The 18,227-nt window shown below is 39.8% G+C and overlaps 1 protein-coding gene across 2 annotated transcripts in view; it reads left to right on the top strand.

Moving 5' to 3' along the window:
• FARSB (phenylalanyl-tRNA synthetase subunit beta) overlaps positions 1 to 18,227 on the top strand; it is a 41,372-nt gene that overhangs the window by 6,716 nt on the left and 16,429 nt on the right. For both annotated transcript variants that reach the window (XM_061365150.1, XM_061365151.1), the window contains exons 8-15: positions 1,022 to 1,092; positions 2,347 to 2,408; positions 2,495 to 2,546; positions 4,020 to 4,081; positions 4,456 to 4,663; positions 5,085 to 5,165; positions 8,268 to 8,360; positions 13,049 to 13,166. In XM_061365150.1, the coding sequence (XP_061221134.1) occupies positions 1,022 to 1,092; positions 2,347 to 2,408; positions 2,495 to 2,546; positions 4,020 to 4,081; positions 4,456 to 4,663; positions 5,085 to 5,165; positions 8,268 to 8,360; positions 13,049 to 13,166 (747 nt within the window). The remainder of the gene's footprint in view (positions 1 to 1,021; positions 1,093 to 2,346; positions 2,409 to 2,494; positions 2,547 to 4,019; positions 4,082 to 4,455; positions 4,664 to 5,084; positions 5,166 to 8,267; positions 8,361 to 13,048; positions 13,167 to 18,227) is intronic.

The following is an 18,227-nucleotide window of genomic DNA, read 5'->3' as shown; positions in this document are numbered from 1 at the left end:
AACAAAGAAAACAAGAGTGTCCATGTATATCCAACATTGTACTTCCCTTTGCCTACTGTGGGGTTCAGTGAAAGGTGAGGACAACTGTAGGGGATTGTCATGGTCCTCTACAGTTCTAGGACTGTGAATGTCCAGGCTGTATGCTTACCAGCAGTGAAATCCATTCAAGGTATGCACTGCACATCCATATCCAACAGGCAATATGAGACAGATTTCTCTACAGGTGCTCTAGATTGCTTGTGGCTTACTAACTGAAACCCACTTTTAGGGAGCCAACTACTTGTGGGACTTTGTATCCAGTTTGCAATAGAGATAATTTAGGTGATGCCCCTAAGTCATATGTTCTATCTTGCTTCTTCCAGACGAGAAGCAGCTTTGACTGCATCAGTGATGTGCTTCGGTGACTCATAACTCCCATTAATCCTAATGACTTCCAGTACAGACACAAAACAAATTTATGCCTAATAGGAACCCTTGCTAGGACCTGAATCACTAATGTAGACAAACCCATAATGTATCAGGAGGCAATGCCAAGAGATGTAGGTTATTCAGAGATGTATCTATGGATATTCATCAATCTAAATCACTTTTTAAAAAGCATTTAATTCCTGTCCAAGACTGTTTTTGCGTGCATGTCACATATCAAATGCAAACGTGTTACATAAAGCTAGGAAAGATGCTCTGGAAGTGCAGAACCAGTTTGCAACCAGCAGATGGCCACTAGTCTGATGGTTTGCTTTTTTCAACAGGATACTGGGACACCTGTAGATTTGTGTTTTTCAGTGTAGAGCATAACCTGATTTGAGTCTGGTCTGTCTCTCCTTTTTCTGTTTCATAAATATAAAAATAAAAAGTGCTGCTTTTCTGGTAAGAATTATGAATGTTGGTGCAGTAGACAGTGGCTTTTTAAGCTGCAGAAGATGACAGTCATCCTTCTGAATCACAAAAGGAGTCAGTATCAGTGTTGTTGCAAGAAAAGCAGTAACATTTTTTAACATTTTGTCTTCTTTACATGTTTTAGGAGATCATACAAAAATAACCGTAAACACAAAAAATGTGTTTATTGAATGTACAGGCACAGATATCACAAAGGTAAATTAATCTTTCTTGCTTTTGATATGGTTTAATGTTGTTTTCCCTCTGGATGGTAGGGCTCAAATACAAGGAGCTATGATAGCCAGGTGTTTATGGGTCCCACTTCAAAAGGGCAGGCAGGATAAGTTGTAGACCTGTGTGGAGTTCCCTCAACACAGTTTGAGGCTTGCTCTATAGACAGTGTTGTATTTTCATTGCATTTTCTTTTTACTGAAAACATTAAGTCTGTATGAGAGAGTAACTCAAGTAAATTCAGGGCTTTTTTTGTTGTTGAGCACTTTTTCTAAATCAAAAAGAGTAAAATTCACTTAAGACTGCCTGCTTTGCGAGAATACTCTCTGTAAAGAATCGCTTTGTCTCCTGAAAATTTGGGCTGTGGGAAGGAAGACAGCACTTTTTCTTCATAGTTATCTTTTACAAGCAGGGATGCTGTGCAAATAATTGTCAAATGGAAGTCTTTCCATATGCAAATTCTGTAACTCAAATCTGAAGCATGAAAGCCTAAACAGTTATAATTGCCTGTTCTTGAATACAGGTTGTGCATTCATTGATAGTTTCCCTAAAACATATATCTTGACAGTTAAGAGCAAAACCGCTTTTAATTTACCCTACAACACAATATGTTAATGACATAAATAAATCAGCATGTTGGAGAGTGACTTAAGGAAACTAATAAAGAATTGCTTCTTGCTACTGCTTGCCTTGATAGTAAAAATGGTGCTGCTTACACGAAGGAACTTATACTATGAGGCATCAAAAAAACAACCTTTGTAGATTGAGAAGTTGGTTTGAATTGCATTATTATGTTCTGTTACACTAAAAATCTTAAAATATTAACTGTGAAATAAAAGATAGTGCAGGTTATTTGATAGTGTATTAACACAGTCCTTCAGCCTCTACATTCTCACTTGAGCATCAGTGAAATGTCTAATTAGACTGAAAGTTGGAAAGACATAGTTCCATCTGGTATTAAAGACCCTATGTATATTCAGAACAGAGTTTAGGAAAGATACATAAATGCTGCAGAACCTTGAAAACCAAAGATACAAAGTTTTTGCATAACTGTCTCTGCAGCAAAAGAAAAACATTATCTAGTATTCTAGACTGCTAGGATTTTGGTTTTTAGTTGTTAAATAGAATGGAATGAGGGAGTATAAGACGTGACTTCCCCCCCCCCCCGTGTTTTTTGTGAAGATATTTTGTCTATTCTAACACAAGTAGGTGACGGATTTCTATGTGATTATTTTGTAGGCAAAAATTGTTCTTGATATTATAGTCACGATGTTTAGTGAATATTGTGAGAAGCCATTCAGGTGAGTATGAATCTCCAGTCAGAAAGACATTACATTTAGGTCATGTGTTAAAAACATTTTTACTTCTGTTTCTCTGTCTCTCGTAGTGTTGAAGCAGTAGAAGTCATTTATCCTAATGGGAAGACCCACATCTGTCCGGTAAGCGTAGGGATATGTATCTCAGTATTCTTTCTTTTTTTACTTAAGTCTGGTAAGAGTGGCATTGTCTTTTTCTGCAGAGGCAGTATATACTGGTTCTGAGGTATAGTGTGGAAGCTCAGCTTGGCACTATCTTTATGTTAGTGAGTCAGACCCTTCTCTAGCCCCATGAAAAATAACTCCAACTGCAGCTTTCCCTTATGTAGAAAACTCATTCCGAAGCTCCACTAATTTATGATAACGCAAAAAATTCAGTATCACTGACATAACCTGATACTCCAAAAAGAAGGGTAGGGTTTAAAGTTACAAGTGGCAACCACTGTTGTGGTTTAGAGTTCATGTGATAGGAACTTTTTCAGGAACAAGTAAAGATTGCAATCAAAGGTCATAATCTGTGTCTGAAGCCTTGAAAACCTATGTGTTCCAAATCAGGAAAAATTAATGCAGTAGCCTTAAGCCAGTGGACAACTGAAATCAGCCTCACCATAGCTTACTTATCAGATCTGAAAGCTTTAATGCCCTTCAGTTAAAATAACCTTGTAATACTGGAGTTTTCAGTCATCATATATTTGAAGTCTATAAATTGAAAGGTCTATAAGGGAGGATGTTAACTTCAAATGCAGGTTTGCTTGCATGCAATCCCAGGCAGGCCTCTTTGCTTTAGTGGAGTCTTACTTTTTGTTCTCTTAACAGGAACAAAGAAAACAATTCATCCTGTTTCCTGAAAGTAGCTAAAGACAGAGTTCTGGTTTAAAGGGAAACTTATTTTTACTGAGAGTTATTCTAGTGATATTTCAGCTTCTCTTTTAGCAATGTCGGCTTTAATCAACAGAAGCAAGACATAAAATTCTGCCATGAACAAAGTAGCTTCTTTACCTAAAAGAGAGAAAAAAATCCCCAAAGTTTTAGATGCTAAGGTTTTTCAGCATTTGTGTATCTAGACATTTAGAAACACCTAGGTAAATATATACAAAATAAATTCCTTAAATATATTGCAAACTTTCTGTGTAAAATACCAATAGATATTTCTGTGCCCAGTATCGAAACAGAAAATTTTCTTTCCTTTTTCTCCTATAAGTCATTTGATCTGTAGTAGACCATGAGATCTTATGCCTGACCATTCACCACTGCTTTAGGGCTTTGACTTAGGATCAACTGGTCACTAGAAACTTTCAGCAACTCTGTTACTTGCATATATCAAATTATTAGAGTATTTCAATAACAGGGATTTCATGCCACATTCAATTTCTTAGCTTAACCGAGAACAGCTTTTGCATTGTATACTGTAATCTTTTCAAGAATCCTGTTACCTTAAAATGTTCTGTTTAGCCTTGTATTCCACACTTCTCTGCTGTGGATGTCATTTTATTAGCATAATTAGAAGAACCTAGATTACTAAAATGTCAAAATTGAATCCTGTTAGGTAGGAATGACAGACATTGTGTATGCTGGAAAGCTTGTCTTTCTTTTTAGGAACTGGCTTACCGAAAAGAGAAGGTGAAACCTGAACTCATTAACAAGAAAATAGGAATCAGGTGTGTTATTGCAAATGAAAAGAGTTTTCATTAATCATGGAAAAGGTACTAGAAAACATTGCTTTGTTTTAAAGTTATTTACACTGGGTGATTATTTTTTATGAAAATTTCAAGGGTTATTTTGGGTAATTAGATCAACACTGTAAGATTTGTTCCCCCCTTTTTTCAAGGAAAGTGAGTGATTCTTTGTGGCCTTACAGAACTGTTACGAAGTAAAGAAAATGATTGTCTCAAGAGTCAGAATCTGAGCTGGTTCTGATCAAATGCCAAGTCTGTGTACAGTCCACACAGCACTTGGAGTTTTTCAGACAATGCAGCAGAAACATCAATATAGTGCAAGATCCAAAAATTACTACTCTCTTGTTTTGTTTCAGTGAAACTCCATCAAGCCTTGCAAAGCTGCTGACTAGGATGTGTTTGAAGTCACACGTCATAGGGAATGGGAACAATATAGAGATTGAAATCCCTCCTACCAGAGCGGACATTATCCATGCATGTGATATCGTAGAAGATGCAGCAATAGCTTATGGTTATAACAACATTCAGATGGCTATTCCGAAAACGTACACCATAGCTAATCAAGTAAGATTGCCCCTTCAAATAAACGCTCTGTTGTCAGTAAATGACTAGTGCATGCCAGAAGGGCTTTGGGGAAAACAGAACCTAGGAATTAAATATTTTGACATGCTTTGCCTTGAGAAGTATTTACCATGGGTAGGATACAAAACAGATGCCTCACTGATTTGAATAAGCCCAAGACCAGTGGTTGCTGGTACTTGAAAAAAGACAGGGTTTAAATAGGGAGCCCATATTAAATCTCTAATTGGGAGATTCATTTCCTCAGGCAAGCCTAAAGGCAGCTGGCTGATGCTTTCATAAATTTTAAGCACACAAGCATAGTGCCTCCCTGGTGAACTCACCGTAGTGTAACAGGCAAAATCAGCTCGGGAAGAATAGAAAATGTTTTTAGGTGGAAGTTGAAAACTTACTTGTTTCGTTTTAGCTCCCCCTCAATAAGCTCACCGAACTTCTGAGACTGGACTTGGCAGCTGCTGGATTCACTGAAGCACTCACTTTTGCCCTGGTATATTATATTGATTTCATTTTTTTCTTACTTGCATGTTGGAAGAGTGATGCAACCAAAACTTGCAGAGAATGGTCAGAGGGTCTGAGTATATGTTGTTGTATAGATATAACAGTATTTGTTACCATTTTGGCAGGCAACTGTTTGCTAGTCCTTTGGATTTACAGTATACTATTTTGTGAGTTTGTAAGTCAGAGAAATTGAATGCCATTGTTAATGTGGCATGTACTTCTAAACATAGAGGCAAAATTAGCTGCTGAAGTACTGGTTTTAGTTTAACTTGATAGGATGAAGTTGTAAGACAGCAAATCTCTCTTGAGACTTTGGGCACCAGATGTGAAATGCATTATAGTTTGGTAATCTGGAAAACAAACATAAAAATTTAATACTTTCTGGTGGATATTACAACAGTTTAGAGATTACACTGTTTCTCATCTCTTTTTAGTATTGTCACTTGCTCATTATTCCTTGCATTAGATAAGAAGCTGATACATAGTTACTCAAAGAGTTTATTTTAAAAATACTTGTAAAAAAGTTGTATTGCACACTAAGGGGACACAAATACCTCTATAAATTTCACCAGAGGTTTTTTGGTTTGTTGTTTTTTTGGTTTTTTTTTGCATGGAGGAACAACTAAAAACATAGTAATTGTTGTTTGCACTGGTACTATTCATATTGTTTGTTACAACCATGCCAGTCATCTTTTACCAAGAATTAGATAATTTACTCTGCAGCAGCATGTGCCACGGCAGTACCAACAGCTGGCATGATTTCTAATACTGAAATCTTGCAACAAGATTGGTCAGTAGGAAACACCATCTTTGTCATGGCCACTTGTCCATACCTCTTTGCAATAGCTTTAAACTGGATAAGAGAATACGATCTACTATTCAAAAATAATAATAAAAAAATAAAAACAAGTACATGCACCCGTGCCCTCCAAATGTACATGGTATTAACTGTCCACACACTGAGACTGATACAGTCAGCTACTGAAAATACGCTATAAATTTTAGAGAATCCTTTCTGTTCAAAATCCACTCAAAGCCTTTTCCTTAAAGTGCAGTTTGTGGGCATTTTAGCAAATGGGGAGCTACCATCATATATTCTATTAAAACCTCTCTGAAATTTCCCAGCCTTTTCCTGAACTTAATTATTAGAGGACAGAAATACATGTTCCTGAAAGCACACAACCTTTTAAGAGATAGTTGTCTGATCACAGATTGTTTTTTGATAACTTACTAAGAGTTTCTAATATCCAGTGATGCAGAGTCCCAGAACACTTACATGCATTTGAAAAGTTCAGGGATTGCAACCAGAATTGGTAATACAAATGGACCAAATTAAATGTTAAAACCTCCAGATTTCACTGAGCTTCAAAAGAAAAATTTGAACTAATTCTAACATCTGATAAATATATTTAAGTTTTAATATCTTGTTATTAACTCATTTAAGTAAACAGAAAAATGATTAGTATTTCTTCCTGCAGTGCTAATATTTGACAAAGATATTCAGACTACCTGCAGTAGTACCAGGGGGATGTTTGGAAAATAATAAGTACAACATGGTCAAACTTTTCTATATTTTCCTTATTCATTAGTAAATATAATTATTTTTTTCAGCACTGAATAGGTGATATGCTTTAAAATGTTGACTATATCACACCTATATCACTACAATCAAAGACCTTTATGAACTGCAACAGCAAAATTCTGTAAGATCATGCAGTAGATCATGTTATCACATTACATATTTGTATTTCTGCTGTGGAAATGAAACCCACAGTCTGCTGTGTCACCAACACTTTATTAGAAACCAGTGTGAGGCCCCTGAGTATGAGAAATATCATTTATGCTGCTACATTCTGTAGCCCAGCATTATGTGACAAACACTGCTTGTGTATTTGCGTAGACTGTTTCTGGGTTTGAGCCCAAAATTATACTTGTAGTCAGCAGCATGGCTTTTTTTGAGGAGCTCCAATTTAGCCAAAATGCATTTAGTTTAAATTGCAGTAACATACTGTAGTTTAGATACACATCTGAAAACTGTTTAACACAGTTTTTTATTCCTAAGGTCAGCATTCATTTGATTATTTTTTTTTTAATTTAGTTATCCGCTTTTTTTAAATCATCTGCTCATTTTCCTCACATTTGGTCTATCAACACGCTTTTCGAAGTGCTGCCAGTGCAAAGGGAACACTTTTGGGAGACTGTAGTATACCAGCAAATCCTCAATTACATGCCTAGTCTGCTAATGGTTTCTTTAATACATTAATAAAGCTATAAATCCTGAAAATCTGTGGTGTGGATCTTATCAGTAGCATCTGTTGTTTATGTGCACAGACATCATCTGAGCCTGATAAAATGCATGCGTATTGCTTTACTGACCACCTTAAAAATATACCAGAGAATAAGGGCTTTAAAAATATTCCAGTTCAAAACATTGAAACCAACAATGAACTATGAGATCAGCAATGAACAATGTCACTTGGTGGGTGACATGGTTTAGTGGAAGGTGTCTCTGCCCGTGGCAGGGGGGTTAGAACTAGATAATCTTAAGGTCCTTTCCAACCCTAACTATTCTATGATTCTAACTACGAGAATCCTATGCAGCTGTTAAAATTGAAGGCTTGACCATCTGAACTGTTTTTCATAGACAGTATTTTATTTTCTGTAAGTAGCCCACAAGGGATTTTCTTTGTGAGAAAGCTGGGGTAACAGTCCCTTTACAGGTGCGATTTTCAAAATAAAATACTTCAGTCACTGGAAGTCAGGAGGCAGAATCTGAGCCTCTGTTTATAAAACAGATTACAGCTATCCGTGATAGAAACCAAAGTAAACACTTGCCTTTTTTTCATTAAACTGGCTTAATTTTGGTTAGTATTTAACATTTTGTAGATAAACCAGTTTGCTTACTTAGTCTTAAGACTGGGGCTTAATTTTTGTTATGAAAAACTTTGTGTTGCACAAGAGAGCATACATCATGGGGCCTCAGAGCAAGTGCTACAACTGCATTGTTCATTCTTGATATCAGATTTCATCACTGGCTTACTGCCTTATTTTAACTTACTTGACTTTGGTGTATTTTGTCTTTTCCTCTCAGTGTTCTCAAGAAGACGTTGCAGATAAACTTGGCATGGATATCTCTGCAACAAAAGCTGTGCGCATAGCAAACCCCAAAACTGCAGAATTTCAGGTGAGATAATTCAGGTTTTGGGAGCAACGTTGTCACATGGTCTGTATTTAAAGAGGAGAAAAAGAAACTAATAGGAAATAAAATGTATAAACCATAGTGCTATTTTTCATGCATTAAAGAGGATGTGCATACTTATGTGCTAAACTTGCTAGCAGTCGTCTTCTGTTACTCCTTCACTGAGAAATACCTTATTTGGTGTGAAATAATATTAGCAGTAAAATACTATGCTCTGTATGACAACATGTGGCAAAATTGAGCCATCTTACTACAGAAAATCCCAGATAATTGATCAACTACTGCATTTGGAAAAGCCATTCAATGTAAATGGAATTATTAGGTCTGGCAATCTCTAAAATTCATGAGCTGTGAATATGAAATGTTGTTTTTTTAACTATTAACAATTGTTACTCCTTTTTTTCTTTTTAAACGCTTAAAGGACAGTACAGAATTAATACCCGTTTCTAGGTAATTTGATCTTTGCTAGAGCAGAGTGAGAGCTCAAGTACAGTATTGTCAACAATTCTGAAAATACCTAAAAGAGTTCCCATAGTTTTTATATTAGTTTTAGAAAGTGTTTGGGTTTTTTTTAAAGTTGCTTTCTTTAGTTTACGGGAAAGATAAATTTGAGTCTTTTGTTTCTAACCCAAGAAATACAAAGCTAAACTCTTTAGAAAGGTTTAGAAAAGTTTCAGCAGTCTGTGAGTATTAATATTTTGTTATTTGTTTGGGTTTTTTCCCCCCTCAAGATCTTCTTCAGTAAGTCTGATTTCTCCAAGCATCTAAGTTACCTTTCTAGATCTTGCCTCTAATACTAAAAGCAGTCTCCTGCTGCCTTGAGATTCAAGAACAGAATTTTAGGGTGCCTTCATGTATCTTTTTGTTCACAAATCAGCAGTCATGCAAGACACTGTTGTAACCTGTTTAGACTGTTACCACCCCTTCACATACATAGTTTGGCGTAGTGATTTCAACTCAGTAATACAGAATGTACCACAAACAAATTACTGAGTAGTACAAAAAAGAGATGCAGCAGCCCTTTTAGCCAGGTACACTTTCAGATTCCTATTCTTCAAAGACCAGGCCTCTGCAGTGGCTATGCTGCTAAGCAGTCATATAATTGGCTAAATATTATTTTTGGCAAAAATAGCCTCAATCTTTAAAATCTGTTGGCCTCCCTGAAAGTTGGGAAAGATTACTCTCTGATGCACTGTAAATTTTGAGCTTTAGATGTTAACTGTAAATTGATTCTCAGGATGGCTATTCCCCCACCCCTATCTCTGCCAGCAACACAAGGACAAGATGATGCCAGGGATACTCTTCCAGCTGAGTTTGCAGCTGAACACTTCATTTGTTAGGAGAAGTAGGATAAATCAACAGAAATGCTGCACTACCAATGATAAAATGTGACTGAGCATATGGTAACTCTTTACCTGCAGTCAATCAGCAGTCACTCCCATCCATTTTCCATTAGATTTACTGAATCAGACTGTTCCAGTTTGGAGGACAGGGCTGGCATGAAAGATGCACTTACAAGAAGTATTTGAATGGAGAACACAGGAAATACATGGGAATGGATCTGTTAAGAACAGTAATATGATTGCCTCTTGCTTGGTTGTTTGCATGCATTTTCTATGTATTTCTGGTTGTCCACAACTACAATCTGAATATATCTGATTCTGTTTTGTAAGTGCATACTTCATAGAATCATAGAATCAACTAGGTTGGAAAAGATCTTTAAGATCATTGAGCCCAGCCGTTACCCATGTTAGCCCAGGACTGCTAAGCCCACCACTAAACCATGTCACTAAGGGCAAACTGTTATCGCCTAATGGCTGCCCATCACGATCTCCAGTCACAGTGCCCCACACTATATAGCTGCCGCCCCTACCCCTCACAGCCACACCTCATCTCCCCTCAATATCTCCCCTCATAGCCACCTGTCACATCTCATGGCCACTCCTGTTCTCCCCTTGCTATCTCCAGTCACCCCTCATGGCTGCCCCTGCTCTCCCCCTGCCCATCATGGCCACCCCTGCTCTCCACTCATGATCTCCCCTCGCCTGTCATGGCCACCCCTGCTCTCCACTGATGATCTCCCCTCGCCCATCATGGCCACCCCTGCCCTCCCCTCACAATCTCCCCTTTAAACTCATGGCTGCCCCTCCTCTCCCTTTGCTCCTCATGGCTGCCCCTGCTTTCCTCACAATCTTCCCTCACCCCTCATGGCTGCCCCTGCTCTCCCCTCACGATCTCTCCTCCTCCCTCATGGCCACCCCCCTCCTGTCCACTCACCATCTCCCCTCCTGACTGCCCCACCTCTCCTCTCATGATCTTCCCCCATGGCCACCACTGCTCTCCCTTCATGATCTCGCCTCCTCCCTCATGGCTGCCCCTGCTCTCCCCTCACGATCTCCCCTCCTCCCTAATGGCCACCCCTCCTGTCCGCTCACCATCTCCCCTCATGACTGCCCCACCTCTCCTCTCATGATCTTCCCCCATGGCCACCCCTGCTCTCCCGTTGCGATCTCCCCTTGCCCCTCATGAGTGCCCTGCTCTCCCCTCACGATCTCCTGTCACCCCTTATGGCCGCCGCTCCTCTCCTCACAATCATCCGTCATAGCCACCGCTGCTCTCCCCTCACGATCTCCCCTTCCCCCTCATGGCCGCCCCTGCTCTCCACTCATGGTCTTCCCTCATGGCTGCCCCTGCTCTCCCGTCAAGAACTCCCCTCACCCCCTATGGCTGCTCTTGCTCTCGCCTCACGATCTTCCCTCAGCCCTCATGGCTGCCCCTGCTCTCACCTCACGATCTCCCTTCACCCTTCATGTTTGTCCCTGCTCTCCCCTTGCACCCTCAAGGCCACCCCTACTCTCACGTCACCCCTCATGGCCACCCCTGCTCTCTCTTCACGATCTCCCCTCACCCCTTATGGCTGCCCTTGCTCTCCCCTCACGATCTCCCCTCACCTCTTGTGGCCACCCCTGCTCTCCCTTCACCACTCATGGCCGCCTCTCCTTTCCCCTCATGAGCTTTCCTCATGGCTGCCCCTGCTTTCCCCTCATGATCTCCTCTGTCCTCTCATAGCTGCCCCTGCTCTCCACTTATGAGCTTCCCTCATGGCTGCCCCTGCTCTCTACTTATGAGCTTCCCTCATGGCCGCTCATACTCTCCTTTCACGATCTCCCCTTGCCTCTTTTGGCTGCCCCTGCTGTCCCCTTGCTATTCATGGCTGCCTCTGCTCTCCCTTCACAATCTCCAGTCGCCACTCATGGCCACCCCAGCTCTCCCTTCACCTATCATGGCCGCCCCTGCTCTCCACTCATGATGTCCCTTCATCCCTCATGGACACCCCTGCTCTCCCCTCACCCTTCATGGCTGCCCCTGCTCTCCCCTCACCCCTCATGGCCGCCCCTGCTCTCCCCTTATGGGCTTCCCTCATCCCTCCTGGACTCCCTGCTCTCCATGATCTCCCCTCAACTCTCATGGCTGCCCCTGCTCTCCCCTTGCCCCTTATTGCCGCCCCTGCTCTCCATTCACAATGTCCCTTCATCCCTCATGGCTGCCCCTGCGCTCCCCTCACCCTTCATGCCTGCCCCTGCTCTCCCCTTGCCCCTCATGGCCACCTCTGCTTTCCCCTCAGGAGCTTCCCTCATGGCTGCCCCTTCTCTCCCCTTGCCTCTCGTGGCCGCCCCTGCTCTCCACTCACGATGTCCCTTCATCCCTCATGGCCGCCCCTGCTATCCCTTCGCAGTCTCTCCTTACCCCTCATGGCTGCCCCTGCTCTCCCCTCATGATCTCCCCTCGCCCCTCATGGCCACCCCTGCTCTCCATTCACGATGTCTCTTCATCCCTTGTGGCCACTCCTGCTATCCCTTCATGATCTCCCTTCGCCCTTCATGTCTACCCCTGCTCTCACCTCACGATCTTCCCTCATCACTGCCCCTGCTCTCCCCTCAAGTTTTTCCCTCACCCCTCTTGGATGCCCCTGCTCTGCCCTCAAGATCTCCCCTTGCCCTTCATGGCTGGCCCTGTTCTCCACTCATAATGTCCCTTCATCCCTCATGGCTGCCCCTTCTATGCCTTCACTATCTCCCCTCGCCTCTCATGGCTGCCGGTGCTCTCCCCTCACGATCTCGATTCACCCCTCATGACCATCACTGCTCTCCCCTCATGATCTCCCCTCACTGCCCTTCCTGCTCTCTCCTCATGATCTTCCCTCATTACCTAAGTAACAGGTTACTTAGGTAACTTCCCTCATTACCTAAGTAACCTGTTACTTAGGTTTTGCCTATTTCATTGTTATCCTGCAGTAGCAATAGTTAAGGTAGCGCTAATATTTCAAAAATAACATATGATGTTTCCCTTTTGCATAAATTAAATTTATCAGAATTTTTTGCATTTCTTCCCATATTTTTTTCTACCATGCACTGCAGCTCAAGCATCTATGAAATAATACCTAAGCTCACATATATGCCCTGTCAGAAAATGCAGTCTGAAGAACATGCAGCGTATGTACATTTTCAAGTTTAATAATACTAAAGCAAAGATGCTTAAACATAGGAGAGAAATGCAGTATTTGTCGCCTGACTACTTTTAAACTCTTATTACAAATGAGCAAAAGCAGAAGCAAGCTAACCTGAACTATTTTGGAAGCCATCTCACTTGCAGTACCCATATTTGTCCTGCAGGTGGCACGTACAACCCTTCTTCCTGGGCTGCTGAAAACTATTGCTGCTAACCGAAAGATGCCGTTGCCTCTCAAGCTCTTTGAGATTTCTGACGTTGTAGTGAAAGATCCTAATACAGGTAAGAGAAGGTTCCTCAAAACTTTTGGTAACGGAAATATGTTTACATAACAGATGGTAATAGTAAGTAAATCTGTATTTCTTGAAAAATGTAATAGGCATTACGTACTACATTGCTCGGGTTTGATTTATGTGCACAGTGCAAGAGCTAAGAGATTGTGGTAGCAGGCTAGAGTTTAGAGTTGCTAGTGATACAGCTTCATTTTAGATGGTCTCTCAAACGTGCAAGTAGGTTAAGTTGCAAATATTTTTACGCATCTGAGTATCCTTTAAAAATCTCTGAAGAATGCTGTAAGGATAAACGCAAGACAATTTTGCACCAAAAATAACTTCCTCTAAATTGCTTATGTTGATGCACCCTTTTTTACTTGCTCTTAATCTAGTGCTCCTTTGTATTCTTATCAGGGATCTAACTCATGAAAGAAACTACCTGCTGGTAGCCTTTTCAAGCAGCACAAACCTTGGAAAGTAGTAAATAACAGAACTATGCTGCTATTACAGTACTGGAGCTTGATGAAACTGCTGCAGTCTTAAAGATGTGGAATGCTATACCAACTGAAAACCAGTAGGTCTCAAGTCTGAAAATAGCAGGTTCTGGAGAGCTGTAATTCAGAGAAAGACTTTGGGGTCATTGTGTCTCCATATGAATCCCTTTTCCACCATCTTTAAACATGATTGCTTGAATTTGTTCTCCAAAATTATCTTCTGGAAAACTGACAACATAGCACAGATACAGGGTAAAGAATAGAGCGCATCTGTGTATAAAAATGCATAAATAAAAAGCTCAACAGTTTGAGATTTCCCCTCTCATCTGCAAAAAGTTTTCCTTATCTTTCCACTTCATCCAACTGTGCTAAGAAAGCATGGCTGCCTTTGAATTGTTCCCTAACCTTAATTGTTTTATGTGAAACAAAGCAGCTAGTTCACTTTTCAAAAGCTTCAAAGAAATCCTTCTTGTCTTTTGGGGCCTCTTTGCACTGCTTCCACATTAGAGGATCAAAATTTCAAATTAACTTTATTTTATTCTGGAAAATGTATTGAAGTAAAATGAACTGAAAAATGGATTTTTAAATGTGAAAAAGTTGTCTAAAATTTACTGGTTACTTTCTTTCTATATGGTATGTTAAGGGAAAAGGAGTGCACAAACTCCAGCCTTTGGGAAGAAGTGCTTGTACACCAAGTTACAACTCTGAATGAAGTTTTGCCTCAGTGAAAAAAGCTGATGTTACTTTAAATTCGGCAGCAGGAATGGTTCTGATGTTTCATTATCTGGTTTCAGATTTTAGTGGTTGTATTTAAGGTATCTGGGATCTGCAAAACAAAGGTTTACATAAGGCATAAACAAAACAGCAAGTAAATTGCTTTGATGATAAATTTAATTTGTAGTTGCTCTTTTTTTTATTTATTTAAAGAAAAAAAGAGCCTTGCCAAGCAAAATAAGCAATTTTAGCAAACCATGCAGGTTGGGTTTTTTTTATTAAATACAGATAGCTTGGTGGTGCAGCTTACTTCTTGTTGGGCATGCAGTTAGTTGCAGTGCAAAACAAACTGGTACAGAATAACATCAGCATTCTTCAGAACCAAAAGTGTATTTATTCTGGCTTTATAAAATTTGAAAGTTAAATTGTTACTTGTATTTCATATGTGTTAATTGTAGTTTTTGGAAGCTTTCATTTACATAGATGGCAGCTTAACAGTTTTATAAAGACTGATTTTGTAGTGTACTTCATTTTGACGGGAATTATTGCAACAGATGAAAGATGAAGACTTCTGAGGCAGCAGCTTTGTACCCTTGGGCAGCTCTCATGCATTGAGCACTTGCAGACTGTGAACAGTATCTGAAATAGGTTTTAATGCTGTGTTTAAAATAAATACTGTCTTTCCCAAATTTTCTTTGAAAATTATGCTTGTCTAATAAACAGTTTGAAAGCGGAGGGAGAATGACTGGTAACTCTGCAAACCCTGAAAATTGTGGTGCTGTCCTCTCACATATGGAATGAGATTTCCTGCAGAAGGCTTATGTCATCAGACTGACTAATTTAATTTTATTATTTCATGATTTTGGCATGCAGAATTTAAAATTAAAAATTTCAGAAGTATAGGTCAAAAGAGTACTGACATTAACTGTATTTGAAATGGCATCCTGTAGTCATTCATGTGTGAATGAACCTAGCTCTTTTAAACACACTGTTTTTTATAAAATACCTTCTTACCCAGAGTATAACCAAGGTGAACTGAACATACTTCTCTTCAGACATATCTGGCAGAAAGGTTTGACATACTAAATTAGCAAAATGTGCACCAGATTTAATATAACTAAATGGAACCAAATCTGAGCAGAAGCATGTCTTCTCAAGGCAGGAGGAAATGTGCCAATTTTGACTATGTTACACAGCATTTGTGTGGTTAAATGGTAACACTAGATAGTCACTTCTGGTAGGATAGTTACACTAGTTCAGCATATAAGTCATCACTTTACACCACCAGTCCTAAGTGAGAATACCCTTTCTCTCCCTTACAACAACAAAAGAAATCAATCCATTAGAAAATCACCTCTGACCAGTGATCTTGGAGAATCTGGCAAGCTTATGGTAGCGCACATTTAGCACAACTTGCATTATTTCTGAGTAGAGCTGCTGCCATATCTTGAAGCATTTTTCCAAACTGTCTGGAAGTGTTATATGCAGATAATAGTTGAAGATTTTTGTGAGACTAAGAGACAAGTTTAAATGAGCAGGTGCCCCCTTTCAGATCACCAAGTCATTTTTTCTGAAGCATCTCTAATTTGGAAGTGGGCAGCATACAACATGGCTCTGTCTTCTTCTGTACTCTTTTGGCTCACATATTCCTGACCAGCTGCCCATCTTTTGGATTATTTTTCAGCAGCATCCTCAGGAAGTGCTTTGAAGTCTCAGAAATATATATGTGTATATAATTCAGGTTGACATACTTGGCAGGCTCATTTAAAAAATAGAAATGCTGCATGGCATGACACAAGAGATCTCTTAAATGAGTTATAAAGAACTGAAGCATTTCTAACATCTGCCAGCTTTTGCCTACAGTTCCTAATACTTTCATTTTTTCTTACTATCGCCTGTAGTGCATGAACTGCTTGTCTTGTAATATAACTCTGTAGAGGAGTAAGCTTTATAACACAGCTTCATTGAATGCTCAAAAATGCATCCTTCCCTTACTAATGATTTTTATAGTTGACAACATGTTGTGCATATTTATTTCTGATGCTTCAGTTAAGAAACTGAACAGTTTAGATTGGATATAAGGAGGAAATTCTTTCCTGTTAGGGTGGTGAGGCACTGGAATGGGTTGCCCAAGGAGGCTGTGAATGCTCCATCCCTGGCAGTGTTCAAGGCCAGGTTGGATGAGGCCTTGGGTGATATGGTTTAGAGCAAGGTGTCCCTGCCCATGGCAGGGGGGTTGGAACTTGATGACCTTAAGGTTCTTTCCAACCCTAACTATTCTATGATTCTATAAGAATAGGGATATGAAGACACCACTGACCATCTGAATAATAATGAAATTGAAATTTAGATAGTTGTCACAAATACTGCTAAAAAAAAGAAAACCAAAAAACCAAACATTCTACTGAATGTCTAGCCCAATTTCTCTTCCCAAAGGCAGGTCTATGCTGTCTTCGGGAAGGAAAAAATATTTTTCTTTTCTGCTGCTCAGTACAACATGAAAATAAGTTATCCACCACTCATGACTGCATTCTTGATTGGTATCTTAGTAGGGCTGGGAAATAAGAGATGCATATGATGGGATTGAATAGCCAGCATGCTCAGACGAGAAATCAGGTGTTGCAGTTAGTGGTGTTTTCTGTGTAACCTTTACTTCTCTGTGTTCCCACTTTAACTTCAGGATTGGGGGGGCGGGTGGGGGGGTGGGGGGTGGAGGAACTAGATGATCTTAAGGTCCTTTCCAACCCTAACTATTCTGTGATTCTGTGATTGTTATAATGACAGAATAAAGCTCCTGAGTGACAAAATGCAGACTTACTGCAACAGCAAGTTCAGCTTTCAGTGACTGATGAGAGAACTTGCAGCTGTATTGCCAAGTTGTTGCACTAGAAGTTTTGAATTACTTCTCGCTGAAAAAGGCTGTGCTTTCATCTTTTGTGTAGGCTCTTGCTCCTGTTTTTGCAGTCCTTTTTAATCTGTATATTTCTAGTCACTTGATAAATGCTTTCCTATTTAGTTTTTGACAGGTTTGTTGTTACTAAATGGTTAGTTGGGGTAAATAAACAAGATGTAAATTTAATTTAAATATAATCTCTAATTTCTCATGTGGTAGATATTAACAGTTCAATAAACACTGTGAGTGCTAAGGTTTCTGCATGTATTTAAGCAGACACAAAGATCAGCTATGGCAGATAAGACCAAAGGCTTGTTTGGCCCAATAACCTGTTTAACACTAGTGAAAAGTGGTTGTCAAGGGAAAGACATGAGAGCAGCTGCACATATACAATACTTCCAGAGTGTTCATCTCTTCTCTAGCCACAAGTAACTCAGGGGCTTCCCAAGTCAAACATGGTTCTTTTTCTGGAGTAAGAAGTAATAGATTTATCTTCTATGAACTTCTTATGTCTCCTCAGAGCTGTGGCAGCTTCTAATATCCACAAAATCCTGTGGGGAAGAATTTTCACTACTTAACTCTATACTACCTAAAGAACTCGCTTTTCCTCTTGTTTTGAGCTTGGCTCCTGTTAATTTTGATGTCCCTTATTTCTTGTGTTGAACACAGCAGCAAACAATTGATGCCTGTAGAAGAGAACTGTCTCTTGAGTGCTGAGGTGCTGAGTTCTGATATGTCCAGAACTATGTGGAAGTACAATTCAGAAGTCACTATCTGTATAGGGATCTTTAACCATACTCTTTCTATGAGCAGTATGCTGTACAGTGCTTTTTTTCCTGGGAACACTAAATTCAGCTGTTTCATGACCAGAGTTCCAGACATGCACAGTAGACTCTGTAAAAAAAAAAAAATTCACTCTGGCATATACCAGTTTTTATGTGGCTTTCTTTTGGGTAATTTAAAGAAATGT

This window comes from Neopsephotus bourkii, unplaced genomic scaffold (assembly GCF_033783945.1).
Source record: "Neopsephotus bourkii isolate Nb327-2 ecotype Australia unplaced genomic scaffold, CSIRO-AGI_Nbou_v1 NB_1279, whole genome shotgun sequence".
NCBI classification, from domain to species: Eukaryota; Metazoa; Chordata; class Aves; order Psittaciformes; family Psittacidae; genus Neopsephotus; species Neopsephotus bourkii.
This window is presented reverse-complemented; position numbering and strand designations above follow the sequence as displayed.